Source organism: Alosa sapidissima, chromosome 6, assembly GCF_018492685.1.
Source record: "Alosa sapidissima isolate fAloSap1 chromosome 6, fAloSap1.pri, whole genome shotgun sequence".
Classification (NCBI taxonomy): domain Eukaryota; kingdom Metazoa; phylum Chordata; class Actinopteri; order Clupeiformes; family Clupeidae; genus Alosa; species Alosa sapidissima.
The window spans coordinates 35,536,302-35,557,700 of NC_055962.1; the positions used below are offsets into that span (position 1 = coordinate 35,536,302).

Consider the following 21,399-nt stretch of genomic DNA (forward strand, 5'->3'; position numbering starts at 1 on the left):
CCGCTGCTAACGTGCTAGCATCGTCACGTCAGGCTGTGCACAGTAGTGTAACATTTATTCACCATAAATTAATAAAGTTGAGTGGTTCTGCAATGTAGACTATGTTTCCGTCTTTTTGCAGTACCATGTCCCTTACATGACATGGCCCAGTGTCCTTGTAACATGCATGCAGCAAACCTAGATATGAATGTGATTTCAGCCCGACTTTTAACATTTCTTTCATGAAGACATTTAAACCACAAAGACCGTAACGAGGGATCTGGAATGTTGGTTACCTAGCAACCAAGACGCTGTCTATTGAAAAGGGAACTATGTTTTGATGCGTAAGAACGATGTCGAAATTAACATTTTTAAACAATAATGGGGTGTTTTCAGATTATTTAGTTTGTTGTAGAATTGTTGTATAAAAGCAATATAGCACTCGTGATCGTGGGACTGGTCATGGATATTCCCACGGCTGTTGCCTGCGCTACTCGGCCTCCAGCCTCGTGGCTACGGCCGAACAACACCCGTGGGAATATCCATGACCAACCCCACTCTCACTCGTGCTATATTGCTTTTATACTACATGACTAGCAAAAATACAGTTGGATTTTTTTTTTACCTTGTTTGTTGCGTCAGTCAGTTTAGTTCAGTTCCGGACAGACTAGCAGTATTTTGTCCTGTAATATTTTAGTAGCAGCCTAACGTTATATCCAATTCTACCCCCTTTCCAACGTGTAGCCTAATGGTAACGTACTTGTTTAGGCTAGCCGCTTGTTGACGTCTAGTAGCCTAATGAGCCGCTGGTCTAGGCTTTTTCGTAAATGCAACCCGAAGTGACAAGTGACGAACTGACTTATTTTCAATGACACCTACCACATAAGGGCGAGAAACTGATGTGTGGGCTTATCCTAACAGACAGACCGCACTACTGTTGATACATTTTAACTGTACATTTTCGTGCAGAATAACGTTATTTTGGGGCGCATTGAGAAAGGGGGCAAAGTGAAGTGAACTATTTTGCACTCTGTTATGATACTGTCAGGTCTAGGGTAACACTATGGCTAATATATGCAACTTTTCATTTACAGAATGAGAGAATTTGATGAGAGTGAGGCACTAACAGTTAAGAAAGTGGATGAGGGTTGTAAAACAAATTGGAACTGGTCTTGGTTACAGGTTGAAGATTGAGGTCAAGACAGCCAAACACAAATTCAAAATGTCAGACTTTTTCAAAAAAATTGAAAAAAAGGGACATGCCAAATGTACTTTCTGCATGAAAGAGATTAATTATGCTAACAAGGGAGTGCATGCTCTGTTGAATCACTGCCAGAGTGCTATACACACAGAGAGAGTGGCTACCATCATATCTACCCAGTGTGGCCCAGCTCCTCTGTCAAGACAAGCCAGCTACCAGCCAAAGTCAGGCCCCAGCAGACAGAATAAGGGAAGGAACTGGGACAGTGTATTTTCATATAAAGAACATTTTTGTGTGAATAGGGTGAGCCTTGGATGGCAGAGGTGCAGTGGCGATTCTAGACATTTTTAACAAGGGTGGCACTGGTGAGGCACTGATTAATTCAAGGGTGGCATGAGGCAAAACAACCAGATACACAGAAACAGGCTCAAGATGTGAAATTAGCACAAATACATTAGGGAAACCAGACACAAACACCATACTCATAAATTGAAAGGAAAAAAAAACACAAATACCTTACTCTCACATAAAATGTCTTTGTATTTGAATAAAATAATACAAACATATTAAAGTTAATTATCTAAGTTGTCTGTCCCTGGGCTATGCTGTGCTAAAACAAATTCCATCATGGGGACATTAAAATATAATCCATTTTATTCTATTCTATTAAATGAAGATATACAAATATACTCATCCAATACATTTTCCCCCCACAATAACTTATATCTATGTGCATCTATTTTTGTAGCTGTTAAAATAATTTGACCTGCTTTTTTGTCTATTTGTTTAAGTTCTCAAGAAACTTGAGGGTGGTATGAAGGAGTGTATTGTGTATGTGAGCAATTTCATCTTCCTAAATCTCAATATTATGATCACAACAAGTGTGGGCAAATTATTAATTACATTTTCACGTGGGGTAACTTGTTGCAGGGCAACCACATAACCGGTTCCATGTGTGTGCGAATTGGATGACTAATGTTCTCAAGAAACTTGAGGTTGGGATGAGTGTGTGAGCAACCTACATGTTACTTATCTGCCTGAATCTCAATATTCTGATCACAACAACTGTGGGCAAATTACAAGTCAGCACCAGTGCTGCATTCATTGTTTTTCACTTTTATAATCACATCACCAAAAGTAGGTTATTGGTTTTACCAAAAGTATTTGGCAGTATTTTTAAACTACAAACCTATAAAGTATTTTGATACAAAATACGATGCCATTTTTTTCCAACTAAATAAAATACAAATTTGTATTTTAAATACATCAGACATGCCTATCCCTGGCTGTTGGCTGCAGTAACTCAAGCTAGGTAGTACTTATTGTTTTGTGTTTATGTTAGTTTTGATCCAATTTGACAGCTTTGCTATGTTGCCCACCCAAAATTTCTACCAGCCCACCCAAATAAAGTAGCCTAGCCTAGGTTAGAACCAGCCCTGCCCTGCATGGAGACATATTTTACGATAATAATGGAGAAAATGTTAGCAAAACTTTAGGTTTTTGTTAACGGAATCTCCCTCCCTCATTCATCTATTTGCGCAACAGCCCACATTCTGCGTTCAATCCAGCGAGACAAGTGAAATAAATGTTTGTTTTTTTTTCTTCTTTTAAGCGGACATCGCCATAGGCACGATATTTAGGCTACCTCTGTTAGGCCTACAAAAAGTTGCAAATTAAGGAGTATTTCCTGATCGGGGAAACCTTTCGGTCCACGGTTCTATAATATCATTCAATTGTGCCGCAAATTAACAGACAGAAGTGGGGCGTAATTTAAATTCATGGCTCCGTAGACCAGCTATCTACTTGTCGAGGAGGCTTATAATTTGAGAAACGCTGCAGATCAAAGACAGAGAAAGCTCTGGGAACAGAACGCAGGCATATGATTTTGTTGTCACGCGCTACTATGGAAAATGAACTTTAGAAAGACTGGCTCGGCCAATAAAAAAATAGGAAAAAGTATGCCAGATGGCCAGTCCAGCCCTGCGTTCAGGAATTATTTAATTATTATAAGCAAAAGTGGAACGTGCACAATGTTTCATTTATCCCTCCTGATTGGGACGAATAAAACAGGTATTGGGGACGAAATAAGCATACAGTTTAGCCTAAGCTATGTAAACTTCCAATAATTTCAATATTTTACAACAAATGCTTGACTGGTTGAATGGTCATACATGTCAAGTCAAGTCAAGTCAAGTCGGCTTTTATTGTCAATTTCTTTACATGCACTGGTCATACAAAGAATTGAAATTTCGTTTCTTACTTTCCCATGCAGACATAGACATGCTTTAAATACAGACATAGACATACTATGGACATAGCCATAGACAATAAACATTAAATTAAAGTGCAAGACTGAAATATAGAACATGTATGTATCAAAATAGAAATATAGGACATATATAAAAAAAAAAAATAGAGGTAGTTGTGTTGTATATTTCTATAGTCTTAACAGTTACATGAAGTAACTGGGGGGGGGGGGGCGGGGGTGGTTTGGTAGACAGGATCCTAGTTTCCTAGGTTCCTGGTTGGCTGGTGGGTGGGGGGGGCTGTCAGTGATGGGAGAGTGGGTAGAGTGTTCAGCATCCTGATTGCTTGGTGGATGAAGCTACTTGCCAGTCTGGTGGTGCGGGAGCGGAGGCTCCTGTACCGCTGTCCAGAGGGCAGGAGGCTGAACAGTTCGTGTGCAGGGTGGGTTGTATCCTTGACAATCATTAGTGCTTTGCGGGTGAGGCGGGTGGTGTAAATGTCCTGCAGGGAGGGGAGTGGTGCTCCAATGATCCTCTTAGCTGTGTTAACAGTGCGCTGGAGGGTCTTCCTGTTAACATGTCATCAGAATATCGCTACCTGTAGCCTAGATGCGACGAGTGTTTAGTGAGTAGGCCTAAGCTTGATGAACCATAAATGAAAAGTTTTCTTAACATTACATTAGGACATTATTACCATTAAACACTTTTACAAAAGTATAGGCCTAGCCTACAGTTAATACTTAATGACCTATCAAATGTCGGCGACTTAAGTGTGTGATTAGATAAATAGGCACTGGCAGATGCAATAGGTAAATAGATATCTTTGCGTGTTAGCACAAGCAGTAGCCTGTAGGCCTCAAGAAAGGTCCTGCCTTAGACCATGTTAATGGCCAATTGTAGACTAAGATTTGGGGGTGGCCAATCGAATCTCAAGGGTGGCCTGTGCCACCCGGAGCCACCCCTCTGACTCCGCCCCTGCAGAGGTGGTGGCAAAATGTCATTATATGATATTTCCTGTGGGGGCGTGAGCTTCGATAATCTCACTCCTTTTTGACCATACCTCTGTTTGCATCCCTGTTTTTCCAATTTACCAATACACAATGTGTTATGCATGGGCAGCATACTAATGAGGAGGATGTGACGTGTTTTATGTCATGTTAGATCACATCCTGAGGGTATAAGCTTTCAGAAAATATATGGTTTATATGGTTGAACCAGTTTTTCCTAAATGGCACAGACCAAAATGTATTATGTGTACACTTCTTTCATCTAAATCCATAAAATCCCATTCTTTTCAATAAGAAATTTACTTAAGTATCTACCAGGTACAGTGGGAATGAGTTTATTTCTTGTTAACATTATTTTCTTAAACTCTGGGACCAAGGCTACAAGTAAATACCACTTTTTTGGGGGGGAATCTATTTTCTTTCAGTAAAACACAATAATCTCATGTCAAAGTCTTTTACCATAAATTGGCGCCTCAACCGTTTGGTAGATGTTCATAGAAATTGAATGGGAGGGTCCTTTGAAAAAATAAATCACAGATTTTTCATACTACAGCCTAATAGAGCAAGATAAAACAAAAAAAAAGTCATCACTTTTATCATGGTGTGCCAGTTAAAGGGTTAATGGTCTTGGTTTTAGCCGTTTATCAGCACTACAGTGCTTTCATTCTGTGGACTCTAAAAACTGTCAAACCACAGGAAGCAGCTTTTTCTGCGGCCTGTCACGAACACAGGAGCATCTTAATACACACTCACTGAACCGCATTCTTTCAAGCAGTTGGTGGTGCTGGGGGTGGGGGGTACATTTTCTGAGTCGATGGTATTTGTGGTCTCCCCTAGCAACAGGTAAATGGCAGCGTACACAGAGGAGAAGGGAACGGTGTTTAGTGTGTTGAACACGGGATGGGGACTGTCACCAAACTAGTGAACAAAAGGGTACTGTATGAAATCTGACACGTCGTGATGCTTTGTCCGAAAACAGCCTCCATCTCACGTTTCTCTACTTATGGGCTTAGTGGGGAGGATCTCCAGTGATTTGCAGTAGGCGTGTGTTTACTGAATACAACAGCGCTCTCTGAGGCCCAATTCAGAGGGATGTGGACTTTGTCCCTTTGCACGCAGATCAGGGAATATGTCTAATGAGGCGTGTGTGTGTGTATATGTTGTGTATTTGTGTGTGTGTGTGGGCCCAAGTGGAGACAGCTACTGACCCATAAAATGTGTGTGTGTGTGTGTTTGTGTGTGTGTGTGTGTGTGTGTTGAAGCAGGACTCTTGTCCGTCCAGGCTTCTTACGGATAAGAGTGACAGGCAACAGTGTTGGGCCCTCAGCCCATGCCACACAACCCTCCATGTGGGGCCTGCCAGCTTCTGTCTAAAAGCTATCTATAGCTCTCCATCAGCACAAAATATGACTACGAGATCACTAGGGATCAGGAAGTGTGTGTGTGTGTGTGTGTGTCTCTGTGTGTGGGTGTGTGTGTGTGTGTGTTTTTGTGTCTCTGTGTGTGTGTGTGTGTGTCTGTGTGTCTGTGTCTCTGTGTTTGTGTGTGTGTGTTTGTGTGTGTGTGAGTGTGTTTTTTTGTGTTTCTGTGTGTGTGTGTCTGTGTGTGTGTGTGTGTGTGTGTGTGTGTCTCTGTGTCTCTGTGTGTGTGGGTGTGTGTGTGTGTGTGTTTTAGTGTCTCTGTGTGTGTGTGTCTGTGTGTGTGTGTGTGTGTGTGAATGAGATGGTGATTTTGAAAACGACAAAAAAGGCAGGTCAGTGCAGTGAGAGATGGACAGTGGAAAGGGGAAGCTGGTCAGAGGGATGGAGGGTAAACAGGTGGAAGGTCGAGCCTGATGGAATGTGTGTGTGTGTGTGTGTGTGTGTGTGTGTGTGTGTGTGTGTGTGTTGTGTGTGTGTGTGTCTATATTTAGCGTTGGCTGAGGTGGCCGTGTGATTAGCAGCTGTGAGAGCTGCTGAAGTCAGGCCTGAGCCTAAGTATAAACCGCAGCCTAGCAGCCTAGCTGCACAGAGCTGACCAGCGTGTGCAGGGGCCAGTGGACCGTCCCGTCCCGTCCCGTCCCATGCGGCGTCCTACTTTCACCGGTCATCGATCGACCAGACTCCTGCACTGTAGCCCTCTCCCTCCCCCCGGCGTGGCTGACTCAGCCCAGCGAAGGCTCTCCGTACCCTCCCCCGCTCAGGAGTTGTAGCGGGCTCATTCTGCCCTCCCCTGTTCTGGCTCTCTGTCATGCAGTCACTCGGTCACTCGTTCGTTGCTTGACCAGTTGTGCGGACGACTCTTCCAAGTAGTCTGTGTATTAGATATAGTGGCCTTTTCTTTTTGTTAGTTCTGTGTCATCCATTTCATTGCGTGTGTGTGTGTGTGTGTTGTTTGTGTGTGTGTATGTGTATGCCTGTGCTGTGTGAAAATATGTTGGACATGTTCCGTTTTGTTTATCTTATAACGCTTACCAGAGAGCACTTCCTGATTCTTGCCCATTATAGCTGCCGCCACATTCCCTACAGCTCATAGCAGTGCAACATCGCCCTCTAGTGGATGCTGTGTGCACTGCACACCCCCCCAGGCCCCTCAGCCCTGCCCATTATGAGGTATCCTGGGCCTGTACTAGCTCTGTGTGCTTTACCAGACTTAGGAATGACCCCCGGCACTGGCATGTGACCAGATAAGTCATACATCATCATAGCTATTATGGGATGTCACAATCCTAACCACTCACAAAACCAGTTGTGTTAATGCAGATCCTGCAGTATTTGTGCTGCTGATTTCTCGATATAGCCACTGGCAAAATAATCATTTATTCACAGTTCTTTCATCCAATTTCATCACTCATTAATCTCTGTGGGATTATTGTTTGTTGTCAACATGAAGGTGTTCAAAACGAAACAAAACGAACGAAACAAAACGAAGCCTTCATGTTTGTTTACACGGTTTTGAAGTTCTATGTTTCGAATGCTGATTTTATGTTTATACAGTTTCTAGCGTTGGATCCCTGAAGTGTTTGGTCTCTAATCACAATGTCCAGACTGCGTTGCGTACTTTGTTGAATCCATCTGTGATAACACATCTTCTCTTTCCACTCTCAGCACTCCAGCTCCCGCCTTGGTTACCAAAGCAACGTCCAAGGTTCCACCCAGTCGCAAGGCACCATGGGATACTCCTCGTCATCTCAGCAGAGCTCGCAGTATTCTCACCAGTCTCATCGCTACTGAGACAGTGGACGGACCCAGGCTTGACCCAGGCTTGACCCTTGACCCCCAGCTGACCTCTCAGGCACCACTGATACACGCCACACAGCTTGACCCACATTGCACATCAGTCTCTGAGAGCCTCTTATGGTCACTCCTACTCCCACTACATACTATAACAGTGTATCACTGTTATTACACAACACACACACACACACTCTCTCTCACACACACACACACATACTTTCACTAATCCAATCTAATTCAGTAGTTTCCTTGTAACCATATGAAGTAGCTTAAGTAGTCTTTGGAGACATATCGGCCTGTATTCTCAACAGACTCTTGTACTAATGAAGCACCCCTATTGGTGTTTGTTGTGCTGTACCAGGCTCTTGCAACCAAAAAGCAGAAGTACTCTACTGCTACCTTCAGCGGTCAGTCTGCCCACCCACTCCTGCAGTCGATCCAGCCCAGCTGACCCGCTGAGCTCATCACACACCAACACACACACACACACACACACACACACTCACCTCCATGTGCGCTTTCCCGAATCATTCCAGTATTTTAGCTGACACTCCTCTGTTCAGGTTCGCTCTAGCATTCTTCAGACACACACACACACACACACACACATACACACACACACACACACACACACACACACACACTTTATGGGTCGGTAGCTGTCTCCGCTTGGGTCCTCGTTTCCCTGACCCACTGAGGGTTCTGCAATATGAAGGCAACTCAACATAGGAACCACAACAACAACAAGTGTTTCTCCAGTGGGGAAGCAGGAAGAGTTAAGAATGTTCACCGACGAGGAAGAAAGAGGAGTGAGTCAGGTACCAACTTGGCATCAGTGTACAAACAGTTGTTGACACACAACACGTACATTAAAAACGAGACTTATGAACCACAGCACTTACGTTTAAACAAAAGAATACATCCTTACACAGGATGGATCTGCAGCTTGTCATATATGTGTACTATACAGAGCACCTTGTCTATTTGTTGAAAAAACAAACAAACAAAAAAAAAAAAATGAGAGACTTTTTTTGCCTGGTTTTGCTCTGTTGAAGTTTACTATAGTTATTTGAATCTTTTTGTTTTGTTTTTGCTTTGTTTGTTTTTGTAAATACGATACTGATCTGAAAAAGCCCTTTACGGTGTGCATAATCTGCAGCGATCCTAACAGGCCTTGAGCTCATCTGTTGGACACTTAGAACAATGCAGCAGGAGAGGAGAGGCGTCTTGCGTTTTGGAAAAGAAGAAAAGAGGCCGCTGAATCTGCATTTGAAGAGCTTCATCGCAATACATGCAAATACTGTACAAACAGCCCTTTTTTTTGCTGTTGGAATTGCCACACAAAACCAGACAAGAAGAGAAAACGAGAAAAATGTCCAAATATCGCATCATTCTCATGCACACGCCATTTTGTTTTGAGTTGTGTCAGTTGGTTGAGAATATGCAGTCCCTTGGGGACGATGTCCAGCGCCTCTCCTCCATTGCCTTTTGTGTCTTCCACGCATAAGAGAGCAGCCCCCATTTCTCCCTGCCGTTCCCAGCTCACTGCACAGAGCGCGCTACCCTCTCTCCCTCTTTTTCTCTCTCTCTCTTTCTCTTTCTCTCTCTCTCTCTCTCTCTCTCTCTCTCTTTCGCTCTCCTACAGTACTCTCTCTCTCTCCTCTCTCCGCATGGTCAATCTGAGGGTTAAGGAGACGTGCTCTCTCTCTCTCTCTCTCTCGCCATGAAGAAAGTTTGAATTTTGGAACAAGAACCTTGGCCTCCGCTTTGTTTCTTGTTCTGCCTTGTTGGTGTTCGGTCAGGTTTTATTTACAGTCGATGGATAGAGGTGGGGGGAAATAGGCTTTGGAACTGGTTAGACAAAGGTCAAAGTTCAGAGGTCACTGAATGTGTTCATCTCCCACACGGGGCAGCTAGCAGTTCCCACTGCTCCCCGGCCTGTTACCTCCTGATGCTTTTGTGAAGCGTACTCTTTGTTTTATTGTTTGTGAATGTTATCTCGGTTTTGCTTGAGGAAGAACAGTCTTGTTTTTTGTATGACTCAGTTAAAGGGATTGCACTGCTGACCTGATGTCCAGCAAGGCCCAGGAACAACAGAAGGACACAGAGGTTCACCACCAAGATCATTATTGCCTCCTTCGCTCTTTCTCTCTCTCTCTCTCTCTCTCTCTCTCTCTCTCTCTGTCTATCTAATTTCTAAATCTCTCTCCTTCTTTTTGCCTCTCTCCTCCACTCACTCAGTGTCCCCTGGACAAAGCCCTGCCTGACTAACGGAGCACTGAACGGACACTCCAGTGGGCAGAGGGAAGCCCTGCAGTTTCCTGTGTCCGTGCTCCCTGCAGTTTCCTGTGTCCTGTGGGAACGGTCATTGGAAGGGGACTGCACTGCAACACAAAAGACACAGAAACCAGTGTCAAGTTTTATCTTTTGGTTTGTTGGTTTTAGAAACACAGACTCACTCCGAGTGTTTCTATTGAGAGTTAGGCCCTAGTGTTTCTATTGAGAGCCCTTAAGGCCCTAGCGGCCTCAAGTGGACTTTGTGTCTGCACCTTTCAACATGATGGTAGCAGTCTGCTTCTTGTGGCCGTGTGATGGAACCAACTGTCCTCTCCTGTTGTACATCAATCAAGAGACCTAGCAGAGGGTGTGCAGTTATTTTCTTATTTTTTATAATAATTTGGCCCCCCAAATGGCCTCCATATTCATCAACACTGTCCTACTCTGGTGATGTCTGGTTTTGGTGGCTCATGATTGACAGGAAAAGTTAATAGGTTTTTAAATGTTAGGGTTTGTTTTTGTTTCTGTTTGGGGGGGGGGGAATACAAAACTCACAACTCTGAGGCTAGTCTGACTTGTCACGCCTGTGCTGGAGATTTTCTCTCAGACTTCCTGTCAGCGCTGTCTAACTCTTCGCTATCTCACCTCCAGTAGGCTGCTTTGGCAGCTCCTCAGCTGTGTACAGTTGAAATGACGGATTTCACCCGCCTCCATGTCTGGAAGTCTGATTACTCACGAAAGCAAATGATATTTGTCTGTTTGCCCTCAGCCTCACACAGACCCCCCCCCCCCCCCCCCCATGTGTTTTACTTTATGGCACATGTGTTGAGGTGGAAGCCTGGCACCAGGTAAGCAAAAGGCACTGTTCCTTGTAGATTTTAAATATTCAACAGTGAAGTTACAATGTCCGTGGTGTATCTAGCTGACAACTTACTGTAAAGAAAATATTGATTTTTTTTTTATTTGTTACTTTTGTTATTTATATCTTTTAGAAAATGCAGTCAGGTGCATTGGCCAAGTGTCGTGAAAAAGCCCTCCAAAAACCAGTGGCGAATTCTGGGACGCACGCCTAGAAAACCAGCAGCTTTTCAGAACATTTGAGGTATTTATGCGTCTGCTCTTGAGTTTGGAAGAGCATGGGAATCAGCTGTAGTGCTCGAGGTTTTTCCAAGTCTAAGCGAGGTGATCAAAAAAGTGTTACTCTGTACGCGGCCCTCCATGCTCCAACATCAGAGGAGACGTGACTCCAATACAGGATCTATGCAAACAAACAAACAAACGACAACAAACAACAAAACAAACGAGAAAAGCTTTCGCTGGTGTCGCACCCTTTTGTCTTTTTGAGAGGCTGCACGTCACACATTTCTAATGGCTTAGAAACGTCTGTGGTTTTTCAGATGAATGGGAGCTCCCGAATTGTAATTGTAATTTGAAATCATTGAGTAATACGGCTGTTTTTTGTACAGTATACTACGTTCCTGTGTTTCAAAAAAGCCTAGTTGTATTCTATGTGATATATTGTAAAAATCACATAAAAAAGACAAAAAATGCAGAATGCATGTATATTAAATATACAATTGTATTTATTGTTTACTCATACAGTATATATAGAGAGATATGCAGTATATATTATTAAATAAGTTTAGATATTTCCTCTGCCTTAACCAGAAGGTGACCTCTGTGCACTAAGTATCGCAATTCTAATTCTAACGTAGTAGCAGCTAAATCTACCAGGTTTGGGCTTCTAAAGATTTCTTCTGCTGTGGTGTGATGTATTATGGGTAGAGGATTCTCTGTCTCCCTGTTGGCTCGTCAGCTCTTAACAGTATGCTTAAAACTGATACTTCAGCGTCAGTATGCTTCAACTGATACATCAGTAAGCTCTCTCTAGTCATGTCCATTTTAGCATTCTTCCCAGGTGAACGTCTCGTTCGCTGCTTTCTAGTAAAGTAGTTAAAAGTATGAAAAACTACAGAATGCTGATTTTTTTTTTTTTTAAGCATCAGGATGATGAAAAGAAACCGTCTGCACCTGCACGTGAAAGAGGTTGGCTTAGCCCATCGTCTGAGGCACCATGGGGTGGCCTTTACTGGACGAGTGGTGGGGTGTGTCCCCCCCTCGGCTCCGTGTGTGTGTTGAATAGCCAGTAGGGCGGGGGGTGGGGGCGGGCGCTTGGTCCCGGCCTAGTGGTCCTGCTCTGAGGTTCTTTAAAAAAAAAAAAAAAAAAAAAAAAAAAAAACGCGTCCTTATCAGTGTGAGGCTGTGGCCGAGTAGCCAATCAGAACAAGTTGTCAGGTTTAGACTGAACTTCAAAGCTCAGGGATTAAAGGGTCTCCCCCATCTCATCTATGTTGATCAGTGTTGATCCAGGAGGTCCTAATGTGCAGCTGGTACAAGCTGGCTCGGTGCAGGTGCAACCAAGTGAAAGGAGTTTATTTCAGATTTCGGAGTATGTCTAGATTTTGTCCATCTCTAATGTATTTTATTGCCTTTGTATGCAGAACTAATTGAGCTTTTGCAAAAGCTTATCTTCCATGTAGTGTAGATTTGAGTAGATGAGCTTTAGCTGGATGCAAGCCGTCTTCTCTCTCACTCATTCTCTTTTTCTCTCTAGGACTCAAGACAACAGCATTTCAATTTTTTGGACAGTGCCTTTTTTGAGTCTGAGTGTTCAAAAACCTCGTAGTTGCCATCTTGTGTCGTGACATTCAGGATTTTATTATGTTTTTCTTTCTCTCATGCCTTGTCATACATGTCATTATTCTTTTTACTCTTTTGTACCTTAGGAGCACTTGATTTTAAACTTAAATTCATGGACAGTGGCAGCAAACAGCTAGATATCCATTTTGACGTGAAACATCCCAGTTTCTTCTATTGCTGGGTAGAAATAAGTCCAAGACAACATATTATATATATATTTTTTTTTTTCTTTTCCAATAAATTTGTCTCTCTCTCCTTGATACACAGTTTTAACATGCTGTATATAAGAACACATTTTAAGAATTTTCCATTGAGACGTATTGCTATGATAATTGTCTTTTAATGCACTGTTGCTGAATTTAGTGGTAAAAATGAAAAGTATTTAATGTTTTTTTATGTCTTGTCTAGACACTAAAGATATGGCAGTTATAAGACAGCTATAAGCCAGACAATACTCTTTTAAGGAGTTTTTATATAAATGTATAGATATATAAAGAAACATGATAATAGTACAAACATGTGAATCATAGTGAGCCACACCATTCGGCCTGTTCTTCACATTTCCCACCTTTAGCAAATTGTTGCATGTGCTTGTCTGTACTCAATCCAAAATGTTAACACTTACAACCCACATGTACCACCAATGGTATGCACACAGACACTCAGTTGGGCAAATGCACCCCGCATCAACAGAAACCTCACATTGTCCAAAGCCATTTAGCAGGATACACTGTTCTCTCAGGCTTACTGGATCCGATTGGTGCTATTTCCCCTGTTTTGTTACTGGCATTCTGATTCTGAGAATTTTGTATTTATCTTGTCAGATCCTATTATGTGATTGGTCTTCTAAAGTCATGGATAACAACCAAAATCATGTACTTTTTATGACATTGATGTTATTGTGAGATTCCTTGGCATCTACTGGCAATATGGTTTGGCTCAATTTGTGACTGATTGCCCTGAAAAGCAACATAGCACACCCGCAATGAAAAACTGTATCAGTTTTGAGGTGTGTCCAAAGCAAAGTCCCCACACCAATCAGAACAACGGAATGTAGGTTGTGCTCCAGACCAATCAGAACAACGGAATGTAGGTTGTGCTCCGGAATGCTCCTTATTCTGCTCCATGTTTTATTAGTGTGACTTCAAGTGCCCCTCTGCCTGTTTGTGGTCTTGTACTGTACATTGCAAAGGGACTTTGCAGAACCGAGTGGCTGTTGACTCACCCGCCTTTTCTGTGTTTCAGTGTCTGAAGATGCACATAATGCTCACACACACAAACACACACACACACACACACTCGCTCGACATAGCCCAAATGTATTACTGCGTCACCATAGCTTTGTTTATAAGCCGAGGCCATAGCTCAATACAGGAAATCGATATGAAATAATAATGATGATGATGATAATAATAATAATTTAAAAAGACACATTTATACTCGTATGGCTGCTTTAGCTATGTTGTCCTAATTTCACTGTACAAATGACTGTTAATGAGGAAAACGTCATTATTTATTTTATATCCTCTATTGTAATAAAAACCTCTTTTGCTTCAGATCAAAATGTTTGCATTACTCTGTGCGTGGTGTGTGTGTGTGTTTGTGAATAAGTACGAGTGTGTCTGATCAAGGGAGAAGGGGTATACGTGTGCCTCTGTATGAGTTGGAGAGAGAGTACTGAGTTCACAGCTGGTATGTGTAAAACATACTGCATCTCCAGATGTTCATTTGTCATCTACACATACACTTTGATTGGCCTTTTGATATGGCAAAAGTGAAATGCTCAAACATAGTAGTGTTAACCACAAGTCATACTGTATTCAGTTACATCTGGCTTCATAATATGCACACTGCAAACCAAATGACTACAAAGAGTTTGTTATTCTATGCTGAGGAGTGAATACTTTGAATAACAAATTGGGGTCAAGTCTTGCTGTCTTCAGCAAGCGTCCACACAGCACATGCAGCAGGGCAGCTTGTCCAGAGCTTGTCCTCTGAAGGCACTGGTCTCAACTTGGACTCGGGATGTTTAACACCTAGTGGGTTAACGGCAAAGATTCTAGAACAGAGCTCTGTTCTAGAATCTTTGGTTCACGGTCTTCTGCGACGAACACATGCCTGGTCCAGTCAGCAGGGCAACACTGGCCAGAGAGAGGATCACTATCACCCCTCTGGTCAGTGCCCAAACAAAACACGGTCCAGCTCAAAAGAGACCTTGTGGTGCTCAGTCAGGACGTCCAAGAGAGAAGAGGATGACCCAGGATGATTTGGCAACAGAGCTCCTGTTGCTCAACCCAGGTTCATTGGGTTTCGTTTTAATCCTTAAAGGTGTAGGTTTTTGAACATTCTAAGTTCCGCAACAATTGAAGGTTCTAAAATTCTATGTTGAATTCAATGAACCCAGATATTCTTTAGAATGTTAATTTCCCAACATTCCCGTCAGACCGGTATGACGGTACTGGAAACTCCAGTGCTCACTGATAAAATATAACCCTCTAGCGGCACGTAAGTCACCTTTGGCAATGCTTGTTTGCAGCAACTATGTAGATGTAAATGGAATGAATGCTTAAGAGAGAGATAGAGAGAGATTACGACGACAGCGATCCAAAACAGACCAAAGTATTCAGAAAGGTGCATCCCAGTCGGTCTCAGTGAGGAATACATGAATGAACAGTGTAGATGCATATGTTTCAGATCATGGAAGTCGTATTTCTCCCGACACAGGCCTCTTCTTCATCGCTAATAACCTTTGATGTTATCTTGTGATGGTTATGGTCAAAGTCAAATAGTCAAAGATGTGCAAGTATAGAGTTTAAACAGGGTTAAGAAAAACATAAAAATACAGAAAACAATATATTACCTGTGTTACCTGTGCATATACCACATTCTGTGTTGATATCTATTTATCTATCTATCTCTCCTGTGTTGCTGAACCAACATGTGGATTGGCAGGAATAGTTTGACTTGGAATGAGCCATCCTCTCCATTTGGCAGTACCACGACAGTTGAACACACACACAATGAATAGAGACCTAAAGGTTAGATAGGTAAATCCTGAAAAATGTGTACATTTGTAACCAAGTTTATACACTCATCGCTTCTCGGCCTTTTGGCTAAGAACAAGTGTAGTATATGTTCTTATCAGTTTAATATCTGATACATCCTCTACCCGAGGACCATATATTAATCTGATTTTTGGAACAGGGAGACGGAAGAGGGGCTTGCTCCGTCCGCTCCACGCATCGACCCGGTATTGCAGTGACTCCGGGAACGGTGCACATCCCTGGGGGCAGCCGTGGCATACTGGTTAGCCCTTCGGACTTATAACCGGAGCGTTGCCGGTTCAAACCCCGACCAGTAGAAAGCGGCTGAAGTACCCTTGAGCAAGGCACCTAACCCCTCACTGCTCCCAGAGCTGTTGGTGCAGGCCGCTCACTGCGCCGGGATTAGTGTGTGCTTCACCTCACTGTGTGTTCACTGTGTGCTGAGTGTGTTTCACTAATTCACGGACTGGGATAAATGCAGAGACCAAATTTCCCTCAAGGGATCAAAAGAGTATATATACTACTATACTATACTACACTACTATACTATACAATAATCTACTCTTTTGTCAGTCTACTCAGGTTCGTCCAGTTTTGCATTGCTGGTATGTGCATAGAGATTGCCGGTACAATGAACCCAAGTAATTAGCCCTGTAGATTTCCTCAGGTTGGTGTAGCGTAATAAATCTCAGTCAAGCTTTAGCCTGAAAATGATTGTAATTTCCTGACTTGGCCACATGGGGTCACTATTATGAACTTTTTGTCAGGGCTATGAATTAAGGAAAACATACCTCTTTCAGAATCACATGGTTCTAATAGTGTAGGTAGTATCTTACCTCTTAAACATCAATAATCCTTAATTATCCAATAACCTTTCAGATTTTCTAACTTAAGCGTAAACGTACTTGAGCTCCAAGCAATCGTCATTAGATTAGTGCTTTTAATTGATGCCAGTGTTTATATGCCATTAGTGACTTCACCTGAATAAACATAAGATGTATCAAACTGGTGTCAGATGTACGTGAGGGTTACACGCACACAGGCCTCGAGACAACAACAAAGCTCAAACCACCGCTGGAAAACTGCCATCCATCACGGTCCTTCAGGGAACAAACCTGCTGAACTCCCCTGCTAAGTTGCTGCTGAAACCGGTGGGGTTTAATTTATGACCAGGAGAAGCATATTAACACAGACGTGTTCCCATTTCCACCCTCTCTCTAGATACAAGATGTTGCCCCTCATTGGTGTGCTCCTCCACCGTTGTCTCAGAGACAGAGGTGCAAAGGTCTGGCATCAGAAAGTAAAAGTCCTGCCACGTACAGTATTTGTTCCAACCATTCACTAAACCAGCTGATTCTATTTAGCACTCTATTGCTAGGTAGATGAACTAATTAGTAAAAACCGATACTTGACTTTCTGAAGCTGGATTTTTACACATCTGCTGTGTGTTCCATAGTGTTCTGATGGGCCCTATAGCTCCTCATTGGTGTGTTCCTTCACTGTTGTTTCAGAAAGAATGTTCCACAGTGTTCTGACTAGCCCTAGCTCCTCATTGGTGTGTTCCTCCACCATTGCCACTGTCAGAGAGAGTGTTCAACAGTGTTCTGACGGACCCTTGCTCCATTAGCTGAGCTCCTTCTGTTATGAGAAGCCTCCTGTTGGGATTGTCTGTTATTGCAGAGCTTGCCATGGTGGTCTTAGAGTTTTCTATTCAAATCATGCAAAGTTAAGAGGCTAATTGTTTCAGTGAAGTGTTGTTGTCAGAGGAACTGACCTTTCACTGCATCAACAATACTACTGATCACCAAAATGATCAAGTTAATAAAAATCAAGAAAATAAGAAGTTTTTAATAGCAATTCGTATACAAAAATTCTATCCTGCTTCTACTTTGTGCATTTACATAATTATGACTGCTGCTAGGGCAGCATGGTGTGATTAAATAGGTTATATGTCAAAGGTTTTTTCTTTATTTTTAAAAAAAAAAAACTGATTGTTGGTTGGCAATTCATGGCACAATTCCAGGGTTAATAAAACTTTGTGGGAATGTATAGTCTCACTATAGTCTGGCCATGCCCATCTAGAATCTCCTTTCAGTGAAATAGTCTGGCACATGTCTAACTCAGACACAAAGGGTGAAGAACGTTTTCCTCAGACACAAAGGGTGAAGGGTCAATCAGTGACAAGAGGGAATGCCGCTATAATTTCGAAATGGAAAGTGGTAAACGGTAGTAGCAACACCTGCAAGTATATACAAATTGTGGTTTGAAGAATGTGTAAATGTATGTATAGCAAAGGTAGGCCTACATATTCTCCTGATTACCGACACAGTTTATTATCAGTTTGTAAAGGTTAGGCAAAGTAGGCAGTAACGTTAGGAATCATGTGCCAGACTAGCATCTATAGTAGCGAGACTATACATTCCCACCAAGTTTTATGAGCCCTGAACTTTGCACAAGCCTAGTGCGCAAACACACACACAAACACAAACACACAAACATGCATACACTGGCACGCAAACACGCACATATATGTGCTCACACAGATGAACACACTCACTCACACATACTGGTACACACACACACTGGTACACACACACTGACATACACATTGGGAAAAAGTAAGATGTATAGCACAGCAATGCTTAATTTGACTATACAGCTGATGTGTACTTGTGCAGCGCAGATACAGAAGAATATCTGGGAAGCACTTTATATTTGCAGACTTGTCTTGATGAAACACTGCACTGCAAGTTTGTACAAAAACACATACACACACACACAGGTGCACACATACATACAGGTATACACACATACACTGGCACACTATGATAAAAATCTAGATCTAAAAATCTACCACAAACCAGCATGTAACATAATGGCAGTATACTTGTGCATTTACAAATGCAAATACAGAATAGAAAGAATAGTTTTTCCGTTGTTTGGATCACACTACATATTTTGAACATGCATTCACAAGCAAAAATTTCAGCTTCAACAATCATTGAGCAACAAAGGGGAGATCATCAAGCATTGCGGTTTACAAAGAGCTGCAGGAGTAAGGGTGGAGAGAATTTGAGAAGCATGATTTATTTTTTTCGGTTAGTAGCCTACATCTGATTAATATCCTTTATTCCCTATCCTCAGGTGTGTTATTGAAGCTCAGGCATAAGTCATCCTGATGGTTGGGAAATATATGCCCTGTTGTCTTACAGAAAATTATATGTGGCAAAACCTGTGACACTGAGACACTTCGGAAACACAATCTTACAATAGCACAGGCCCTGAATTAAACACTACTTCTTATTCCTGCTGTCTGCGTCTACTGACCTTATGGTCTTCCCCAACAATACTTATGCTAACCACAAGCTCTGCCTCTTTCTGTACACAGAATATGAGTCCCCTACCAGGGAAATTTAGCCTCAGATCGAGTCCATTGTTCTGTGTGAGATTACAGGAAGAATAGAAGGCATTAAAATCCCAACCATATAATCTAAATCTGAATAGATGACAGCTGACCCTGGCTAAGGCACAACACTGCAATTGTCAGGACGGTATTAGAATTTAAAATGCCGAATTTGACATATGAACTTGTGAATCTTTTGCATTGTATCTGGTTCAGCTACATGCAGTTTAGAAATCCAGTTAACGTCTGAGTACTTAAGCACTTAAAGAACAACAAAATAAACCTTAAATTCATAAAGAAAGATATGTAGGCCTATACCGACCGTTTTTTCTTTACAAATTTGCCTACTACACAACAGACATGTTAACTAGAAACACCATCTCCCAATACAGGCCAAAGCCAAGGGCAGAATTGAGGCCCTGTTGGTAGCTGACAGAGTAACACCTGTGCTATCAGCCATGGAGCTGAGTGAGCAGTGCTAGAGAAAGCCTTCTGATAAGGGCACCGCGAAAAACAACATCAGTTATGCCCCCCGACAGCCCAGAGGGCCAGTGGGTATCCATCTCATGGATGCAAGGGGTCACACAGAGACTCAAAGTTTCCGACGCTTACACAGGCCTGCTTGTGTGCCCCGAGAGTGTGTGTGAGTGAGTGTGTGTGTGAGTGAGTGTGTGTGTATCAAGGGAGAGGGAATAGTGACTAAGTAAGGGTCCGAAGTTCAAGGGAAACTTCCCAGACTTAAGTTTAGTCTGTTTTCCATGCACATAATATATTTCTTTATCTCTCATATTGCAAGGATTACAGATTTCCTGATAAACCTTTCTAGTATACTTTATTAGTGTATTTCATCATCTCATAGTCTCCTACAGTCTACTTGTGGAGCTGGTTGCAAAACACACTGGGAGAGTGAAAATAATTTATAAAGTCCATAACGTTATAACAGTATTTCCCACAAAATGCTTGCTGGACATGTCAGATGTTTATGGGTGATTCTGACTGGTAAATTAGTGGTGGTGGGTGTGAATACTTTAGAGAGCAACTCAATCTGCATATGGCACACCATCCATTTTGAAAACCATATCCCAGCAATCCAATATGAACACCTCTTCCTAAGCCAAGTGTGGAGTGGAAGGACATGCTTAGGCAGCCATTTAAAAATGAACACACAACCAAACAGAAGAAGCCTTCTGTAAGCAGTTCAGACACAGTCGAGTCTTCTCTTTGAGCATTCCAGTTGTAATCTCAGACTTTAAGGGGAATTCAGCTCTGAGCTTTAGTGGGTCGGCCTGACCGTGCTTTGGGAACCTTGGACCAGTGCCTAGATCTCCTAAGCCATCTGAATATCAAAGTAGCTGAATTTAGGACAGGCAAGCACTGGCCAGCAGTATTTCAATTGGCATATTTAATGTATTAGTGTATTTGGATACTGTAATAATAGTTCTGTCTCTGACTCAGTCAGTCCCAGTGGATGGTGGGTCTGAGATGACTATTTTAGAGGAGCAGCACACTCATGGCTCTGGCTCTGCAGACCCAGTGGGAATGGCTGGCCCTGGAGCTGTTGTGCTCTGTGTTTCAAGTGAGAAGCTGCTGGAGGCTATTGTTGGCAGCAGGCCTTCTTCTGCATGTGCGTGTTGTCTGCAAGGTGAAGCAGCTCATCTTCACATAGCTGGAGGCCTTTTTTTTGGTGCATGTCTCCAGGGAAACAAGTCCCCAGCGAGCTGTTCATATATCTTCCTGTGTGAAGATTCAATGGGGATGCCAAGTCGCTCTCCCTACCAGACGAGAGCTTGGCATGTAGAATGTAAAACACACAAACAGTAATCATTTATTTTCATCATAAATCCCCACAGGGGTGATACACAGTCATTCAGAGAATCTGTTCTCTTCTGTGGTTTTCCAGTACTACAACTCCAGGACTAAAATAGGAACTTCAGGACATGATGACTCCAAAGAGGTATTTGACCATGGTCTATTGTGGAGCAACCCAGCCACGTTAACCTGTTCCAATTCCCCCCCCCCCCCCAGCGTAATAGTAGGTAATTCTCTGCCTGACTCCAAACATTCCTCCCGGAAGGTTCTGCCAAAATGCTCCGAGTGTGCCGGCCCTTCTTCTCCAACAAGAAATAAATAACACACTTGATTGAGCGCAAACACTGAACCATTACGCTGGCCTAGATATTGCACTATCTTTGAGAAAATAAATCTCCCCTCGCTGAAATATAAGCAGTTATATCATAAATAATTAATTACCTGACAAGAATATTAACCAGACTTGGAGTAGTAATCCATGTTATGTGAGAAGAAACAGGTGTCTTAGTACAGCCTCC

The 21,399-nt window shown here is 42.5% G+C and overlaps 1 protein-coding gene and 1 non-coding gene across 5 annotated transcripts in view; both read left to right on the top strand.

Annotated features, from left to right (window-relative positions):
• cdk19 (cyclin-dependent kinase 19) overlaps positions 1–14,184 on the top strand; it is a 73,270-nt gene extending 59,086 nt beyond the window's left edge. For 2 of the 4 annotated variants that reach the window (XM_042095366.1, XM_042095365.1), the window contains exon 13: positions 7,520–13,252. In XM_042095366.1, the coding sequence (XP_041951300.1) occupies positions 7,520–7,645 (126 nt within the window). In that variant the 3' untranslated portion in view covers positions 7,646–13,252. Of the gene's footprint in view, positions 1–7,519 lie in introns of all 4 variants that reach the window. The other 2 variants (XR_006032387.1, XR_006032386.1) reach the window with 2 other exon arrangements.
• A 1,534-nt stretch (positions 14,185–15,718) lies between these two features.
• On the top strand, positions 15,719–15,909 carry LOC121712388. Its single transcript, XR_006032605.1, has one exon. It is a non-coding gene; the product is annotated as a U2 spliceosomal RNA (small nuclear RNA).
• Positions 15,910–21,399: the final 5,490 nt, after the last annotated feature.